General features: G+C 40.5%; 1 protein-coding gene across 1 annotated transcript in view; it reads left to right on the forward strand.

Moving 5' to 3' along the window:
* The window catches only part of Basp1 (brain abundant membrane attached signal protein 1), a 49,273-nt gene extending 30,295 nt beyond the window's left edge, over positions 1–18,978 (forward strand). The window contains exon 2 of the mRNA XM_047556828.1: positions 17,470–18,978. Within this exon, the coding sequence (XP_047412784.1) occupies positions 17,479–18,147 (669 nt within the window). The 5' untranslated portion in view covers positions 17,470–17,478 and the 3' untranslated portion in view covers positions 18,148–18,978. The remainder of the gene's footprint in view (positions 1–17,469) is intronic.
* The last annotated feature ends 544 nt before the right edge of the window (positions 18,979–19,522 follow it).

Genomic DNA, 19,522 nt, shown 5'->3' on the forward strand with positions numbered 1-19,522 from the left:
GACCGAGGCTGGTGCATGTTTTGAAATCTCTTGCCCCACATTGGATCCCTGGTGTCATTCAGGGAAATGATGCAATTTTGTAACCTAGCACTCATGACAGTGTTACAGGAAGTTGTGGAGGTGCAAGTTTGGCTGCGTGCATCAGTGGTTAGATACTCAACATTTTCACTGAGGCTGAGTTTTGCCAGATTGTGTAAGTCGGAAAATATTGTATGTTGAATACATCTCTAATCCTTCTACCTCTTCTTAGCCTGACAATATATTTGCCTTTGACTTTTCTATTAATTCATTACACCCATCTTCAAACAAATTTATAGCAGCTTCCAAATTGCTTAAGACTCACGTTGGCAGTGGCGTATTCTGTTCGGCATTGTCTTATAGAGCAGAGTAGGGTTAGGGACCGGGAGATCTGGTGTCATATGTAGAAGACATCCTCGGTTGCATAGTGTAGGCCATTGCTGAGTGCCAAGGAATCTGTGCCTGACTGAAGGACTCTTGAGATGTTGTTATTGACACCCGAGGCTCGCTTGTTCCTCCTTTGTCTGGGATCTGCATACCTCACACCTTCACCTTCCAACACTCCACTTCTCTGCGATTCCTATCTTGGCCTGTATTTCAACAGAGTACCAAAAACTTTGAAGGGAGACCCCAGAAAGCCTCATTAAGAAAGGTTCAGGACCCTCCTATTTATACTCTACTCTTAACGCTTGCAAAATAAATGGATTTTTTCCATAGTAGCTGTTAAAATTGTGTATGTTCTGCTGTCAGAATTCAGGCAGCAGACTGGCATTTCCTGTTTCTTCAAGGTTTTAAAGAGGTGTAGTTTTCCTAGGATCAAGGCTGGAGAGCTCTGTGGAAGGTCAGAGTTGATCTTGTGTCCTGTTGCATCAAGCACAGCGCCTAGGTGTTTATGTAGCTTCTGAAATAAGTGAATAAGTGGATTTGAGAGCTTAATACAATGTAATTAATCATGTATACATAATTACTGTGCATTTGTGTAGAGACTAAAAATTATAGACCTAAGGGATACAATTGTAGTCATTTATATTGCAAGTGAAATAACCGAACCTGGGGAGTAAAAAGGGGCTGTTTTCCATAAATGGCTAGTTTAGTGGCTGTGATTAAAATCCCAATTTGAATAGATATTTTTTTTAAAGATTCATGTTCAAAAGATCATGTGCAATGAGGGTGTTATCTCCTTTTCTACAGAAATAACTTGGGAGGTTGGAACACCCGCTAGACTCTATTTGAGGCATTATCTTGGGCCTGATTGTCGGCTCTGCATGTCGGGGTGGCGGTAGGCTGAATATCAACAGTCTGAGGGGTGGCTTGGAATGCAGTGTCACATTCCCTAGTAGTTCCCTAATTCTAGGAGAGCTGCTCCTGAATTCAGGCAACTCCTTTTCTTGACTTGCTTTCTCTAGGCGTATAGGAAAAAACAGTGGTGTCTGACTTCCAGCTGGATTTCTTGCCAAGGTTGAGGAAGGATGTCTGTTACTTCTTTATTTTGTGTTTGAATATATGATTTTGCAGCTGTGGGTGGAAAGTCAAATATTCCTATGGAAAAGATAGTTCAATTTAAAAACTTTTACTGAACCTCAACCTAGTAAATTGGGCAAAAGAGTATAGGTGCATGGCCCTTGGCGACAGCCTTTCAGTCTCACCTAAGCAAGTAAGAGGAAAATATTATTAGGAAAGGCCTGTTCCCAAGGGTGCTTTAGGTGGACTCCCTCCGGGAATGTAGGACACATTTCAAGGTGCATTCTCCCTTTGCATTATTTCCTTGGAGTGTTGTTTTGGATGTGCTGGACTTGATCATTTTGCATTTTGCATTTGTATTCATCTCTTCTTTTCCCCAGAATGGGGAATTGAACCCAGGGGCACTTTGTCACTATTTAATCTTTAGCCCTTTATATTTTTTCCTCCTCCTCCTTTTTCTCCTCTCCTCCTCCTTCTTTTGGTACTGGGGATTGAACTAAGTGGTATTTTTAACACTGAGCCACATCCCTAGCCCTGTTTTAATTTTGTTTTTTTTAATTTTTATTTTGAGATAGGGTTTTGCTAAGTTGCTGAGGCTGGCCTAAAACTCATGGCCCTCCTTCCTCAGCCTCCGGAGGAGCTGTGTCCAGTTGTATTCATCATTTACCAATATGATCCATCCATTTTGTCATCGAAAGATTGAATAACATTGACTTGCTCTTAGAATCATAGGTTATATAATGGATATTGCAGAGTCTAACCTTGGATTTCAATGTTAAGGAAGGTGATTATTGTAATTGAATCAATACCCATTTGTTTGCCAGTTGTGAATACAGAGTTTTTCCTACCTCTATTTTGTTTTTGAAATTCAGGGTTACTTGAAATTCAGACCTACTCTCTGCTGTATGTGAACACAGCTAAGAAATGAGGTTTCAGGGAAAGGAAATGACTGAAAATGACTGAAAATCTATTGTATGTGTCATGTGCTGAACTATGTCCTTGGCTGCAAATATTCCCTTTAATACTGTTAGCAGCCTCCTGCCCAGTTTAATTCTGCAGGGGAGGTTGGGTTTGCTGGGGCTGACTTCACAGACCCTGGATCATATAACCGAATGTGGTCTGCTGACTCCTTACCCCATATACTTTTTTTTTTCATGGAGTATATTGGGTCAGGGCTGAAAACTTACTGGCAAGTCATCAAAGTTTCATTTGAATTGGAAGAGAAAAACCTGTTTTCTGAAATGTGAACTCTAATCACATACAATGCATGCTCTGAAAACAGGATCATCTCACAGGGCAGTCTGTAAATTGTGGACAATTGAAGCCTCACATTATATAAGAAGGGAGCTTACAGGGCCCAAGAGTGCCTATCCTGTCTCCCCTCCAGTGACCGAAGTTGCCCCAACCTGGTACGTGAGCAGAGGGCTTCTCTGCAGCCAGTAAAGCTGCTGCTTGGTCAGAGTCTTGCTTTCCAACACAGGCTGCTTGTGTGTTGTCCCCAAGGCTAAGGGATGGCACTAATGAGAGGGGTCAACAGGGTAATGCGGGCTACCCATCACTATCCTGGTAGAGGGGTTGACGGGGTAGTTGTTGGGGACGAGGATTGGCTGCTGGGAACTTCTGCTGGGCAGAATAAGTTCTGAGAATTCTAATTTATTCACTTCTTTGGTGGCAAGGTGGATCTAAGGGTTGGATGTCCTACAGGTTGTTGAGATTTCACTGGGGCCGTCAGTACCTGGTCCAGTGCACCCTCACCTCTAGGCTAGGCCCAGCTTGGTTTCCAGGCATGCTTTTGGTTTTGCTTTGTCACCACTAGTAATCACACTGGTCTTTGGGATTTTCATGTTCTTGGTTTTATGGATGATGCAAAAACATTAACTGATTCAAAGTCATTGCACCCTGCATGTATCTGTATTTCTCAATGTTGTAGTCTTTCACCATTTAGTAAAATATAGGTTCTTAGGACCTCATGGAGGCCTTCACTAGGAAAGAGTAGATGGAGACCCTGGTGCCCCATTCCCCATTCCATGTCATTTTAAATAAGTTTCTCAGATGATTCCAAAATACACCTGTTTTATCACTACGGTTTGACACATTATGTTGAAATATTGGCAAATAAGAGGTCGAAGTGATGGCTGTAAGTCACAGCATGAGTAGGGGGTGCAGGTATTGGATTCTAGTTGCTTCAGTTAAAATTCATTCCCACTCATTCATTGAAAAAAATTACTGATTAAAATTTTTTTTTTTTTTATACTGTGTGTTGGGTTTGAGATTGAAAGGCAAAGTCTCATCTAGGAATCCATCAGTGAGAAGTACCACCCTCATTTCTGTTTTGAAGCCTCACTGACTCTGGACTCAGGTCTGGGTGTTTCTTCATTGCTCAGTTCTCATTAGGAGGCTGAGATGTTCAGGTTTGAAGATAGCAGAAGAGTGCAGGAGAATGTGATCATGGACAGCCTGGGAGCTTCCACCGAGAAACACGGGGGGATATATTTGAATTGTGAGGAGAAGCCACTGACATCGAATGCAGCACGTGTTGTTCAAAACCCACTTCGAGCCTCTGGATTTAATATATTCCTTCATTAATTTGGCAGATATATTCTTAACCCTTCCTTGTGTTAATCAAGACACCAAGAAACAAGCAGTTTCTTTGTTAAATCAAGGATATGCTTGAAGAATTTTAGAATGGTTTCCACTGAGAATGATTAAAATAGGAGATAGCTTTAGGATCAGAAATATGACATTTGCTGTTGATGCCAGAAAAAGAGATACACGATTTTTGGTGGTGATCAAAAGTGTGAACCACTTTATGTTTAGAGATAAAAATTCCTGGAAATAAGCCGCAGTTATTCCTGGTGAAGGTGGGCCTCCCCTTCGCCACCAGCCTGTCTTTGTTGGATGGCGGCAATGGAGCCAGCTCTCATGGCTTCCAGCCCGTCGTGTTCTGTCAAGTCCATTACTAAGCAGTAAAACATATCTCAGCTGCTATTAGTTTTTTCCTCATACTTTATTTTGAATTCTGTTTTGAGAGTTTTAAATCAGTTGTGGTGATAAGACATATTAAGTTTCCTGGGTCTTGGGAGGAGAAAAACGGTTCAGCAATGATCTCAGCAGCTTGCATTTCCTGACCTGGTTGTGGTTCACTTACTCACCTTATTGACTAAAAGAGCAGGTGATTCTTACAAAGTCATGTTAGGAACCACAGCAACCAGGGCTTTTGAAAGGACCACCGGTTAAGTGCAAATAAATAACCGTGTGAATGCATGGTGGACTCTAAAAGCGTTGGGCTCTTGATGAGAATGAATAATGTATGATTTCTGATAGCATTTGCTGCATGTGGCAGGGTATGTTAAAAGGGGAAAAACCCTCTGCATAATGTCTAGGTTCAGTCACCTTTGCATTTGAAGAGAAGTTTATCATCTGCCACTTTTATACCACCATCACCATCATCAGTTTGGAATTTCATGATTAGAACTTGTAGATTTGACTAGGAGATATCCTTCAAAGAATTGGTCTCTACAATATGTGCATAGTAACTACGTGCAAAGTCTTGACAATATTGTTGCAATGATGCCTGTGTTGATGTTCTTTAATTGTGGGATGGGTTGTAATGGAAATTTGCTGCTGCAGATGTTGTCTGAAACTTGGACATATTTCATTTAATGGAATGGGACATTTCAGTTATAGTTTAACATACTTATGTTAAGTATGAGTGAAAGATGAGTCTATATAACTCGATTTAGAGTCATAGTTGTATTGATTCTTTTGTCTTACAAGTTTATAGCTTTGAAATTGAATGTTTCAGTGGTAGTGAGTTTAAAATATTTATCAAGTTCTCATTTTTATATTAACAACCATAAACAAAATGTTTGCTCTGGAGTCATTAGCTGTATTTGAATAAATGCTGAAGAAAAGCTTTAGGTCAATATTTAAGTGAGGTCAGGTCTATTTTCCTGCTAAAACGTCCAACACAATACAGTAGAATATGGAAGGATTAAGTAACAATGATACAGATAAATAACTAAAAATGAAGACCAGATTGTATAATAAAAGATAAAAAGGCATTCTTAAGGATTAAGGTCCCTTTCTGTATTTGAATATATGTGTCTGGATGCTGACTGGACCTTCCCTTATTTAAGAAACTCATAAAACTATTTGTAGTGCAGCAAGTCTATTTACTTCTGCGCACGGAGTGGTTTCACAGTAAGACCTCTCCAGGCTTAGTTCTCTCACATTTTAGCTGATGAAATATCTGCCCTTTTGTTCCCAGTACTTAAGAAACCCTAAGTGTTGTAATGGAAGAGAACCAAGAAGGTAAAACGGCAGGACAGAGGAACACCTATTGAAAGATTAAATGGCCATTTCAAAGACATATGATCTATCATTTACCATTAAAGATCTTATTAGGCACTTGGTCTCAGGAATTCCTTTCTGACCATATTCACTTGGAGGAGAGTGAGGTTGAATCAGGGCCTTCCCCTGGGGTTGGAAGTCCCTCTCTCCTTTTTCTCCCTTCCTTTTCTGAATAGCGAGTGATGAGTATCCCTCTTCCACAAGTTGATTTTTTTTTCTTTTATTTTTGATATAGAGTCTCTAGTGCTGGCCTTGAACTCCTGGCTCAGCCTTCTGAGTAGCTGTGCCTGGTCCAATAAACTTAATTTTGATATGCCATTCTGAGTCTCCTAGACTTCTTTGATCTTTGAACTTTAGTTTTTCTTTTTTCTTTTTTCTTCTTCCCATTCAGTTGCTCTAAATCCTCATAAACAAATGAAACTCATTCTTGCCGGTATTCCAGGTTCCTGCCTTCCCTCTGGTGTTGGCTGCATGGGGGTGTCTTGGGGGTTCACATGCTCTCTGAGCCCTTCCCAAGAGCAGAGTGTGTCTGCCGCTCTAGCCAAGTCACTCCACAGGCCAGTGAGTGGCTCATCAGCAGGTCAGATTGCACAATGTCCGTTCTTATCTTTCTTAACCTTTTTGTCACAGCATATGACTCCTCAGAGCTGCTTCCTAAAATTCTTTCTTTTTGATAATCAGAGACATGACTTTTTCCTTCAAGAGATGCCTTTTTCTGCGTCTGCAGCCTCAATCTAGATACTAGCCTGTCAGGCCGTCTCGAGGCCTGTATTCCACCACTCCTCACTCCAGGTCGCTGGGAGCAGTCGCCTGCCTCCTAAACGGGGAGGGTTTTCTGAGGATCTTAACCAGACGCTCCCTCTTTGTTCTTTCCGTGTCACACACGCTTTGCACTTCCCCATCGTCATGTCGAAAGCTTATCTGTCCTTCAAGGCGACTCCGAGGCTCCCTGCCCAGCCAGAGCGCCTGGGTCCTCATCACGTCTGCACAGACTGCTCATGTTTGATGTTGGGTGAGTTATTTACCTCCTGTGATTCTTAGCTTCCTCATGGCAGAGTGGAAATAGCAATAGCTCCCTCCTCATAGGACAGTGAACTGCACAAAGATCAAACATGAAATAGCCTTCGGCAGAGTGAGTCCTGTTTGTACTTTTGATATTTTGGCTATCTCAGGTGCTTTCTCAATAGACCTTTCCTGATCTCCTGACCTCAACTACTATCTTCTCCTTATCACTCTAGGACACTTACTGTCATTTTTACTTCAGGCATCTCTCTCTGTCTTTCCCTCCTGCTAGACTGGAGTGGGCTTTCCCCTACTTATGTCCCCTGCCACGTCTTCACACTAAGTACACACTTCCAGAAAGATCTTCCCCACTAACATCAAACCTGTTTTTCTAGAATAAGTTTGGAACATCTGACAGTCTTGAGATCACTCTGCCTGTTGAATTTTGAGGAGAGATCCCCAAAGACATGTTGAGGACACTTCCGTAGGACTAGCCTGGATTTCATGAAGGAGAAGGAAAGGTTACTTGTGATTAATCTTCTTTTGGGTTGAGAGCCTTCTGACCTTGTAGACATAACTCACCTTAATTCCCTGTTTGGGAAAATGGGGTTGCATGAACATGTGCATCTCTGCCTATACTTTGTTTTTCCCCCAAAATGTCTTGCAGTACATTTTTACAATGCTTAATATTTTTATTGTGACAAGGGAATAAATTGTCTTGAAAATGTTTTCTCTGAATTTTTACTCGTGGTATTTAAAAGGTTGCTGTAGAGATTTAGACATGGGTTGACAACTCTCACTACAGTTCTCTCTCCCCAGGGAACATTCCCATTCCCTAAATTTTGGTGATATTAGAATTGCTGAATTGAAGCTTTGTCTGAATCAGACACTGGCAACAATAACTCTAAAAATGAAAATTATCACCAGGCATTGAAGAAACCAGAAGGAAATCATTGTGATGGAACATACTGATAGGAATGCCAAAAATACACATAGGTGACATTATCTTTATTTCACTTTCCCATTTTACAGTAAAATTTTTTGATCATTTAAAGGAAAGAGGCCAGTCAATTATTCAAAATAGATATTGGTGAATAGACCCAAATGTTCAGGTCTCTTTCCTCTATTTTTACTGAAAATACTTTTACATTGTATTATGTTTATTTATTCTTTTAAAATTCCCTTCTTAAGGTTTTCTTTTTCTTTCTCTTATCCTTGTCATGTTTCAGCTAGGTAGACCAATAACTTGGATTCTTCCAGCCTGAGTAATCATAAAGCCCCTTGTCTGGCGGATGAATTTTTCTGCAGGTGCAATTCATGGGTCAGTTGTAACTTTAGTTACAGTTGGTTGTCTGAGGATAGGCAGTTAATATGCTGGAGCCTCACTCTGAACTTTGTCAGGAACACTTTTGACCCCCAGCACCACATAAAAATAAAATAAAGGAATTGTGTCCACCTACAACTATATATATATATATATGAACACTTGACTCATTCTTAGCATCCTAGTAGAGCAGATGTATTTTCTCCTGATTATGAGATGAAAAAAAAAATCAAAAAGAGATTGCTTCTTGTCTTCATGCCATGATGAAGCTGCAATCAGACCAGATGTAACACTCCAGACTCTGCCACATGCTCTTGTATATTCATGTTGGATTTTGCTGGAGACCAGGAGTCATCTTCTGCATGATCATCTGTTTTACTGTCATCCTTAAGAACTCTGTTCTATGGCTTATAGGTGAAATGATTAATTAATCCAAGTCTGCATTTTCAAAATAGAAATGTTGAAGTGGATGAGACCTTCCTACAAAAGAAGTGCCTAGATATTACTAGTGCAGAGAAAAGAGACCCACAAAGTAACAGCTGTGACATAGTGAATATGGGAACGTTGAGATGATATGGAGAGATGTGATATCTTGTTTCATCCTAATTATCAGTTAATGTATGCCAGTGGTTTTCATGATGTCACAGAACTGTGTCGTTCATTGATGGAGCAACTTGAAGTAAAAATATGCTAAACAGAAACAGAATTGGAGGTGTCATGGAGAATGCAGTGACAGGAAATAACGGTGCATGCAGTCCCCCTGGGTTTGGGATGGTTAGTGCCTTGAAACTGTGTCATTATGCAAGGGTACATTTTCTTTTCTTTTTTCTTTTATTAGTGCATTACAGTTGTACATAATAGTTGGGTTCATTATGACATAATCCTACATGCATGGAATTTAACTTACTCCATTCTAGTCCCTGGTTTACCCGCCTTCCTTCCTCCCTCTCCTCCATTTTCTTCTACTCTACTGGTCTGCCTTCCACTCATTTATTTATTTTTAATAGGTGCTTTATAGATATAGACATAAAGGTGGAATTCACTGTGGTATATCTATGTGGGCACATATTTTTGCCGAATTCTTTCTGCATTGCCTCTGCTTTCCTGTCCCTCCTCCCTGTGTCTCAGTCTTCCTTCTGCTCCACTGACCTTCCCTCTATCTCTGTGATATCTGGCCTCTGTTTATTCCCCTTTACTTTCCTATGGCTTTCACACATGGGAGAGAACATTCCACAACCGCAAGGCTGCATTTTCACAGGGGGGCAATGCTATAATTGGGGCTTCCATTCAGAGAAAGGCTGGGTCTGGTGGAGAAGATTGGGAGGGTGAGGAGGGACTTTATTCAAAATGAGAATCTTCCTCCTACCCTCTTTTGGGACCTCCTTCTCACTCTTGCCCTCTTGTGGGAGGGTAATGAATTGGTGTCCTTACATGTTTAAAGTCACCATGACCTCACATGGATCTTCCCAAAGCAGGGCTGTAGGTATTAAAAACTATAACTGGCCTGGAATTCTTCCAACCTATAAATTCCAAACAAAATCTTATAAAATGTTGCATTCTGATAGCTCTGTAGAGATGGTGTTGTGTCCTAGTTTTGTATAACTTTTTTGTTTTAATGAAGATAGAAATGAGTCAACCTTTCATTCGTGGGGGGGGGGGGAAAGCAATTCATAAGAATTCCTTAGATGAACCTATTCGACCAGGTGCTGAATGTATTACAGAAGCCATGAAAAGGTATGGGCATTTGTGAACAAATTTAAAACTTTTTTTTTTCCTTAGAAGAAATACTCATATTTTGGGGTTCAATTAAAAGTAAAACACTAAATGGTTCCTCCAAAGTTAATGTTTATGATTAATTGGTGAGAACAGTGTTAAGCCATTAAGACTTGAAGGAAGAGAAAGGGAATGAGTCAACAGCTAACACCTTCAATTTTGGCAAAATTTAGGCCATTTTTATGGTGCTGCACTGCCTTAACATTTTATTTTCTCTCAGGAATTTAATTCATTTTCTTCATAAAGTTTAAGATATTTGCCATACACACATATATATATATATTTTTTTTCTCCCCCCTGAAAAGATCAATGTAGATATCATTGAAATTGTCCTATGTGTTTTAAATATTTCTTATGTGTTCTTGGGCACAAAGGAGGCTGTGGCTAAGGACTTGAGAATTTTAACATTTATTAAGGAAGAAGTGAATCTAGCCTGATACTTTGATGATGTCATTCGCCAGTAGCAAGCAGGTGAAATCCAGTTTCTGGCAGATGCAATGTGTGTCCACACATGGTTGAGGTTTCTGAATTAGTTCTATGAAACAGCACAACCTTACTTTAGAAAAAAGAGAACTTCCCCATTTGCATTGAGCCTGCTGTGACCTAGAGGATTGCAAACACTGTCTGTAGTGTCAACTGATTCTGGGAGAGGTAGTGGAGACTGCTGGTAGGAAAATATCTACATTGGTACTTAAGTTTTACAAGTGGGTTTTCTGTACAGGAAACATTACTTAATTCATCCTAGATTCATGAAATTGAATTTATATTTAAATGGTTCTCAGAGGCAATAGAGAGGCAAAAGGAAAATTAGCTTCCCAGGCTTGGTAATTCTTTTATGTTGCTTGGTTTCTATATGTTGCTTGGTTTCTATTTTAGGTTAGAAGTCACTTTTTTTCTTAAGAGTGTCCTGGATACATTGTTCTAAAAATTTGGGCCTAAGAACTCTTCCCTCTTATTATTTCCTCAACATTCCTACACAGCACTGAACTGAATGTCAAGTTAGTGTGTGAGAATTGCGATTAGCTTCTAGTTGACTTTTACTCTGTTTGAAATGGTAATTTTAAAATATCTGTAGGCTGATGTTGCTTTGCATTGAATGAAAGGAAAATGGTTTGGTTGGTTTAGGAAGTACTCTTGCTCAAAGAGATTGAGCATAGGGCAAATCTTGCCAGGCAGGACCGGGATGGCTGGTAGATGACACACCCAAAGTGGGTAAAAATAAACATTTGAGTGTCTTTTATAAAGAACCACAACACTTTCAAATAATTCTGTGCCAGGGAAGCTCATGAAACCTTATTTTTCTGACAATTATGACTTCATCTGAGGTGTCTTCAGTGTGCAGTTCCATCCTGACTCATTACTGAAGTTGATAGATTGTCCTGAAAACATTTGCTAAATGTAATTGTGAACATTTAAAAATATATATATATCCCATGGTAAATATTTAGCTGTTACTTTACAAATTTTTATTTCTCACTTAAAAAAATATTTTTATTTTTAATTTTTGATAAGCTTCACATATGTTGAAACCATGTAGAAAGACATCTAATCAGAGTGATATACCAGCTGGTTGTCAATTTAATCTGTAGGGTGAAATGGTAGTAGTTTTTGTGAGAGAACCTTATTGATAATATCACATTTTTCTCATGCTTAACATTTTATTTAATGCCATCTGCATTCATAAGCAATGTTTTCCCCAGAAACAGAATATATTTTAAAATCTTCATTTTACTGATTAGGAAATTTGAGACCAAGAACAAAGGTAACTTGGTTCAGTCTCAGTATATTGTTAATGGTAGAGCCTGGTACCCAGCATGTTGGCTGTTTTTAGCCAACTTCATACTGAATGCTAAGTGGCTTGTTTTTGACACAAGTCCTAAGGGAAATATTTTACAATGTCATTTTGCATATCATTTTGTCACCAGCCTCTTTACCTTTGTATTCTCAAAGGAGTTCTAAATTTTCATTCATTTGACTGTCAAGTAGTTTAGTTTAAGGTAAGAAAAAATTTAAGTGCTTGTTAGGAATGTTCTGGATGAGTAGATCATCTCCATAGCCAAGTTGTATGGTAGTTGGTGAGAACTGTGGTTGTTTAATGGAATTCCACGGTAATTAAGCTGGCACGAAGATGATTTGGGCTTGTGTGTCCTGGGGATTGTGTGCATAAAGTAAACACAAGTTAGATGATTTGAATGGCTAAGCAGAGTCTTTCCTGTTCTGGACAGCCTTCCTAGTGGGAAAGAAATGGAAAATTAGAAAAGCTTTTGAAGATTGCCTCTTTTTTTATAGAGTATCTTGTTTACAAAATATTTCAAGTGATTACTCACCTTAAGTTTCATACAAGGGACTGGGGAGATAGCTCAGTCAGTAGAGTGCTTGCCTTATAAGCACAAGGCCCTGGGTTCGATCCCCAGCACCCCCCCCCAAAAAAAAGTTTCATACAAATATAAATATTCATATAGATTTAAATTTTTAAATATCACATAGCTGTATAGTTTTCAGATTGAAGCTCTCAATAGAACTGATTTTTTTGTTTTAGTTGTGGTAGACACAATACCTTTATTTTATTTTTATGTGGTGCTGAGGATTGAATCCAAGGCCTCACACATGCTAAGGTGAGCATTCTACCTCTGAGACACAAACCCAGCCCCTAGAACCAATTTTTTAAAAAGGTTTTTAAAAGATATCTTATAATGGCAATAATGCCATTATATTATGTAAGATCACAGTTTTTCTCATAAAAAGTTGAATAGTAGGTTATCAATAAGATTTTCTATAAGAAAAGATATACCTATCAGTACCCAAATTGGACAGAATCCTCCTAATACTTGCTTAGGAGGAAAAAGTAGAGCCTCTCACCGTCCTTTTATTAACATCATCATTATTATTCATTGTTATTATTTATATGCATTTGCTTCCAAGGACAAAAAAAAAAATCATCACTTTACCTGGCCTACATAATAAGAGGTTGAGAAGGTAGAGAAAGAAACCTTTAGAAGTTTCATGAAAGTTGATAAATGCACACTTACTCTTTATGAGAATTGCCAGTAAGCAAGGGAAAGCTGGTGCCCCCAGAGGAAGCATGGTCTAAGCTGACAACCTTTCTGTGAAGTCAGTCTCCAGAGTGGCTAGGTGCATATTACATGGGTACAAACTCTGAGTTCCTCGACAGGCATAGGCCAAAAGAACTGGGCTGCTGTGACCGACAACCACAGTGACCCTGTAACCTTTCTAGGCCTGCCTCTTGTTTTCATGGTTCCCATCCCAGATTGCTTTGATCAGATAGCACTGTGAAAGGGTGTGAGATCTGAGAACATTTCTTCTAGAACACTGGTTTACAGCCAAGTGGGATTAATTAAATGAGTCTGGATTTTATAAAGTGAAGGGAATAGAATTGGTTACAGACAGTTGTGGGAGATTTAGAATGTATATGATATATATGTGTGCATATCTATATTAAACGTTTGGATAATTTATTTTAAAAAATGCATCTGTAGGACATGGTGGTGGGGCACTTGACAATGTCACTTCCCTCAGAAGTCTCTTATGTGTAGCTAATAAGCCAAGATAAGGTGCAGATCAAATTTTTTATCTTTCACATATAAAAATTTGAGGCAGTGATTGAATTTTAACTAAGGAAATTGGATTCTTTTTCCATCCTGGTGATGAAACTACAGTTTCTCGTTTGCTTGAACCAAGTGATGAAGAGGATGTGAGAATTCAGGGAAGATGGAAGGATGTTTCTTCCACGATCACCCAGCACTAGTTCAAATCAGGAGCAACAGACTTGATGACTAATCTATAATTTTTATCTTTGTCTAGAAATTGACTTCTTCGTATAACGGACTGTTAAATCTATTTAAAAAGACTCACTGCCTCTCAAATCTCAAGTATGTAAACATTCAGATCAAAGAAGTAGTCTGATCTTAACAGCAATGTGGAAGCAGAAGATTACTGTACAGATATATTTTGCATCTGTAGAGAGCAGAAGCTTGCTTGGAGTACACATACCAAACATTTTTTGATTCCATTTTTAAAAGTTTTTATTTTTAACGTATACTTTTAAGTACAGTGCTTCTAAAGGCTGATTCTAGAATTTTTGTTTGTGAAACCCATGTCCTCCTATTCTGTTGGGAGTTCATAAGCATGGAATTACTTTGGAATTGAAAAATTAAGTGATAAGGAAAGGAACTAACATTTATTGAAGACCCATGAAATGTCAAATGTTGTACTGATGCCTGACATTAAATTGCCATGAAATTGACATTTGTTATTTTCCAGGAAATGGAGGGACAACAATGTTAAATAACTTACCCAAGGATTCAAGGCGGGTAGGCTGTGGAGGTAGAATTCATATTAACATCTTATGAGTCAAAAATGACCCAGTGTCCAGAGTTTCCCTGGAACAATTCTTATCTAATATTTACCAGATTAAACTAAAAACATACTTCTCTCTATAACTATTTATTGTTAATTATTTTCTATATCAGGTTTGGCCCTTTGACAAAAAGGTTTCTTGTGATTTTTAAGGGCAGCTCCTGATTTTCTTTCCTTTGAGATGTGACGACTGAGATCAACTCTAGCATGTGTGAATGCATGAACACATGGAATTAGGTCTGCATTAGGCATCTGTCCAAGCATCCTGTCTAGATGAATGGCCTGAACGTGGAAAGGCAGCCTCAGTCCTTTCAGTGACTTTGGATTAGGTTTAAGTGACTTCAGGAGAGAATTACATGGTGACTTGTTGAACTATGCATCTCTTTTTAATCTTAAAAGTTCCAACTTTCTCCACCAAATGATTTGTTCATAAACAGAAGTTAATAGAAATGAGGGAAATCATTAGACTCCATGCCCCATGCTCTCCCCTTATTTCTTGAGGGTATGAATACAAAGCTTCTTTGGCAAATAGGAAGACGAAAAGCTAACTTTCTTCCTTACCTTCCCTTGCCCCAAGTTCTAGCCACCCCTACCTGTGACCCAGGGAGGGTGGCATTCCTGGGCTGGTCTCTGCCCATTTGCCAACCTACTGGTGGAGTCCCTTCCGACCTTCTTAGTGATGCCTTTCTTGCCTGTGAGATGTTTTTGGACTTGGTCTTTTGCTTATTATGTAGATCCATGAACCCAGCCAGGTTTTCCTTATGGGTAAAGGAGGATGTTAATGTCCAACTGCTGCACAGTGCTGCTGAGGGTTAAGTGACTTATGTATATGTTTAGGATTAGGATTGCGCCTGCATCTAAGAAGTATTAGATTTTCATTTACTCCTGCTTGTAATCAAGGTCTTCACTCCTATTGTGCTGGGAACTAACCAGATGACCCTGCTGTTCCAGGTTCTAGAGCATTCTACAAGTCTTTCTCTGCTACCTCACTATAGTTCACACAGGTAAATTACCTGAAAGTTGGGGGTGTTTACTTAACTTTGCATTTGAAAAAGAACAGAATGGAAGACACATTCTCTTACTTCCACCTTGATTATGTTCACTTCTTACCCAGAAAAGAATTGCAGCTGGTCTTAGAGAATAGAATGTGGCTTTAATTGTGTTTCAGAAAACCAATTTTAGTAGCTTAGATTTTAGGTTTGTAAACCAGCAGGCCTTTAACCTCTGGGGATTGCTATATAGAATTTCATGCTGTGGGTGTCGGAGCGCAGCACCCCTGTTATGCCCACAATGCACACTACATTTATTTGTCTCATGGTCTGTAATTTCTAGGTTGGGGATTGGGAGAAGATCTTTATTGCAGGTCTATCAGGTTTCGTCTCTTTTAGCTCAACCTCATGTACCAAAATGAATTTTGTGAAATATCAGAACTGAAATTATAATTGATATAAACCATCCATGTATACTGACTTACTAAGAATTCAGTTACAAATTATCATTTAAAATATTGATCACATTTATTTTCATTTTCATTTATTGCTTTGCATTAAAACTAAATTTAATAAGTTTTACCACATGTTTGCTTGAAAAATAAATATGAATTGTCTAAAGTAGATTATGATCAAAAATCATTTCTTAAAATATAGGTAAGAGAATTTCTTGGATAACTTGATAAAGGCCCTTCTTGAAAAAAAAGAATATTTTAGTCATCTTTCAGTGTATTCCTTTCCCCCCCCCCACATTAAATTCATTCTAGACAGGAAATTGGAATAGAGTGGTGAGACCGATTTTACTGAAGAGTAGTTCTCTCTATCCAACATGTGACTTTTAAACAATAAACTTGGGTTATTTCACTATCATGAATCATGATTCCAAGAAGTATAATGAATAAATAGCACATTTTCAATTCTGAATGGATATTTTTAAAGAAATGACTGGTTGAGGAGAACGCTATAATTCTTCCAGGAGTAAGCCCTGACCTGGGCCAGAACTAGGTGGTCTCCTGGACTCTCCAACCTCCACTGGGACCTGGCAAGGTGTTCTCCCTCTGCTGGACATCTTTCATTTGTGGGGACTGATATCTTTTGAAAGACCAACATCTCAGTGGGTTCTCCTGATATGATACTATAAAAATATATTTGAAGAAAAAAAAAGGTTTCCTGTTTTTTAATGCAGCAATGGTCCTGGATTAATTTTTTAAAATGAATTTATAATTTATTATTTTTCTGGATTAATGCTTTGGTATCAGAGAGGAAAAATTCATGGTTGGAATACAACCAGTTGAGCTGGGTGTGGTAGTGCATACTTGTAATCCCAGCCACTCAGCAAGACCAAGGCAAGGCAAGGCGATTTCTAGTTTGAATTCATCCTGGGCAACACAACAAGACCCTGTTTTAAAGAAAAAAGAAATAGTCAAACCGCAAACACACCAGTGGTTCTTCTATCAGAATGAAAGAGCCTCAAGATAGCTGGAGATGTAACTTTTGAGTGGAAAAGGCCATGAAAGGCCCTTTACCTGGCATATATAATTTAGATTCTATCAGGAGACAATTTTACATTACTACGGAACTATTCGTTTAAGCCAAACTTACCTTGAAAAGCAATGAATACAAATCAGACACACTAGGAAATTAAATATAGCTAGAGAAGCTCTACTTTCCAATCTTGCTCTTCTTTGGTAACAAGAGTAACTCCTGCCCTCAGTTCTTTCCAGATGTGTTTGCATATAGAAACAGATGAACGATGGAGTTGGAAAAGGGTTGTAGTTTGAAATTATTTCCTAGAAATTCCCGATTTGTGCTTTATTGCAGCTATGCAGTTTCTCCAGAGTGTATTTTAAAATGATGAAGCCCATTGCTGCAGACCTGGAGTGGCCGCCACTGCCATTTTGTGCTCAGGTGTTCAGTTCTGGGTGTTGGGTCAGACACGGGAGGCCTAAGACGCACAGTCCTATGGCCAAGCTCTGATCACTGATTCTTTGGTGCGACCGGAAGCTCTGCAGCTGAGCGCTCCACATTTTTGATCCTTGTTTAATTTTTATTTTTAATTGTGATGCAATACGCATGGCACCAAGTGCCCCGCCGTCCTTGCTCTGCGCCCCAGCCTCCCACGTTGCCCGGCCGGCCACTGACCCCTTTGTCTTGTCTTGTGTTTGCTTCCAGAGCTCCAAGATGGGAGGCAAGCTCAGCAAGAAGAAGAAGGGCTACAATGTGAATGACGAGAAGGCCAAGGACAAAGACAAGAAGGCCGAAGGCGCGGGCACCGAAGAGGAGGGGACCGCGAAGGAGAGCGAGCCCCAGGCGGCCGCCGACGCGGCGGAGGCCAAGGAGACCCAGGAGGAGAAGCCCGACAAGGCGGCGGACGCCGAGGGCAAGGCGGAGGCGCAGGAGGGCGACAAGGCGGCGGCCGCGGCCAAGGAGGAGGCGCCCAAGGCCGAGCCCGAGAAGAGCGAGGGCGGCGCGGAGGAGCAGCCGGAGCCCGCGGCCGCGACCGCGCCCGCGCAGGAGCCGGGGCCCGGGGCGGAGGCGCCCAGCGCGGCCGAGGCGGGCGCGGCGGAGAGCTCGGCCAGCGCGCCCGGGGACGGCGCGGGCCAGGAGGAAGGGGAACCCAAAAAGACTGAGGCTCCCGCCGCTCCTGCCGCCCAGGAAACGAAAAGTGACGGGGCCCCGGCCTCAGACTCAAAACCTAGCAGCGCCGAGGCGGCCGCCTGCCCCAAGGAGCCCGCCGCAGCGTCGGAAGCGCCTAGTAGTACCAAGGCCGCCGCGCCCGCCGCGCCCGCCGACGAGCCGCAGCCCGGGGAGGCCCCGGCCGCCGAGCAGAGCGTGGCCACCAAGGAGTAACCGGGACGCCTAGGGAAACGCCACCTCCAAACAGCCTCTCTCTCTGTCTCTCACTGTCTCTCACTCTCTCTGTCTCTCTCCTCTACTAACTCGTTTCAGATCGGAAGTAAGGATATGTATTGCCCAAGGGGGGAAAGGATGTGTCCCATCGAGGGAGGGAGGGGGTGGGAGAATCCAAATAGTATTTTTGTGGGGAAATATCTAATATACCTTCAGTCAACTTTACCAATAAGTCCTGGATTTCGAAGATGAGCGTCTGAAAGTACAGAACACCGTGTTCGCGAACTGCCGCGCACGCACGTCTCCTCCAGGAGCCCGGGCTCCTGCTTCGGCCTGGGAGTCGGGAGCGGGGCGTGCGATGCTGCTCGCAGGGCCTGTGCCAAGGCAATCAGATCTTTAGGAAAGCAGTATTTTCTGTGTTTTCTTTTTAATTTACAGCCTTTCTTATTTTGATATTTTTTTAATGTCGTGGATGAATGCCAACTTTCAGACGGAGCCCACTTAGCTTGTCCACATGTATCTCGATGCCAACCCTCCATTCTTCCTCTCCAGATATTTTTGGGAGTAACAAACATTCTCTCATCGTACTTAGCCTACCTAGATTTCTCATGACGAGTTAATGCATGTCCGTGGTTGGGTGCACCTGTAGTTCTGTTTATTGGTCAGTGGAAATGAAAAAAAAAAAAAAAAAAAAAAAAAGTCTGCGTTCATTGCAGTTCCAGTTTCTCTTCATTCTGTGTCACAGACACCAACACACCACTCATTGGAAAATGGAAAAAAAATAAAAAATAAAAAAATAAAAAAATGTACAATGGATGCATTGAAATTATATGTAATTGTATAAATGGTGCAACAGTAATAAAGTTAAACAATTAAAAAGAAGTAATAAAGACTTGGTTTTATTTTACCTTCCCCCTTCTTCCCCCCCCTCCCCCCAGTAATTACCTCGTTAAAGAACAGAGCACTGTGTGGGCATTTATTTATTTATTTATTTTCTGAACAAATTTGGATGGAAACTTACTAGGATCCTCAAATTTTTTGACCATTTCACTCACACACATATATACATGTATGTATATAAATTATATATACATAGGTATTGGGGCCTGAACCTAGAGGTGCCTCACACACTGACCTACATTCCCAGTCCTTTTTATTTTGAGTTGCTAAAGCTGACCTTGAAGTTGTGATCCTCCTGCCTCTGCCTCCCAGACCCTCCCTGAGATTACAGGCATGTGCCCAGCACTATTACCTTTTAAAGTAGCTGAGTCAGTGCCAGTAAATTATCTCAGTAAGAGAGACTAAGCTGAAAATGTCCTGTCTGTGCATATGCATGCAATGAAACATGGGTATAATAACTACTTAAAAAGAACAA

This window comes from Sciurus carolinensis, chromosome 6, assembly GCF_902686445.1.
Source record: "Sciurus carolinensis chromosome 6, mSciCar1.2, whole genome shotgun sequence".
Lineage (NCBI taxonomy): Eukaryota > Metazoa > Chordata > Mammalia > Rodentia > Sciuridae > Sciurus > Sciurus carolinensis.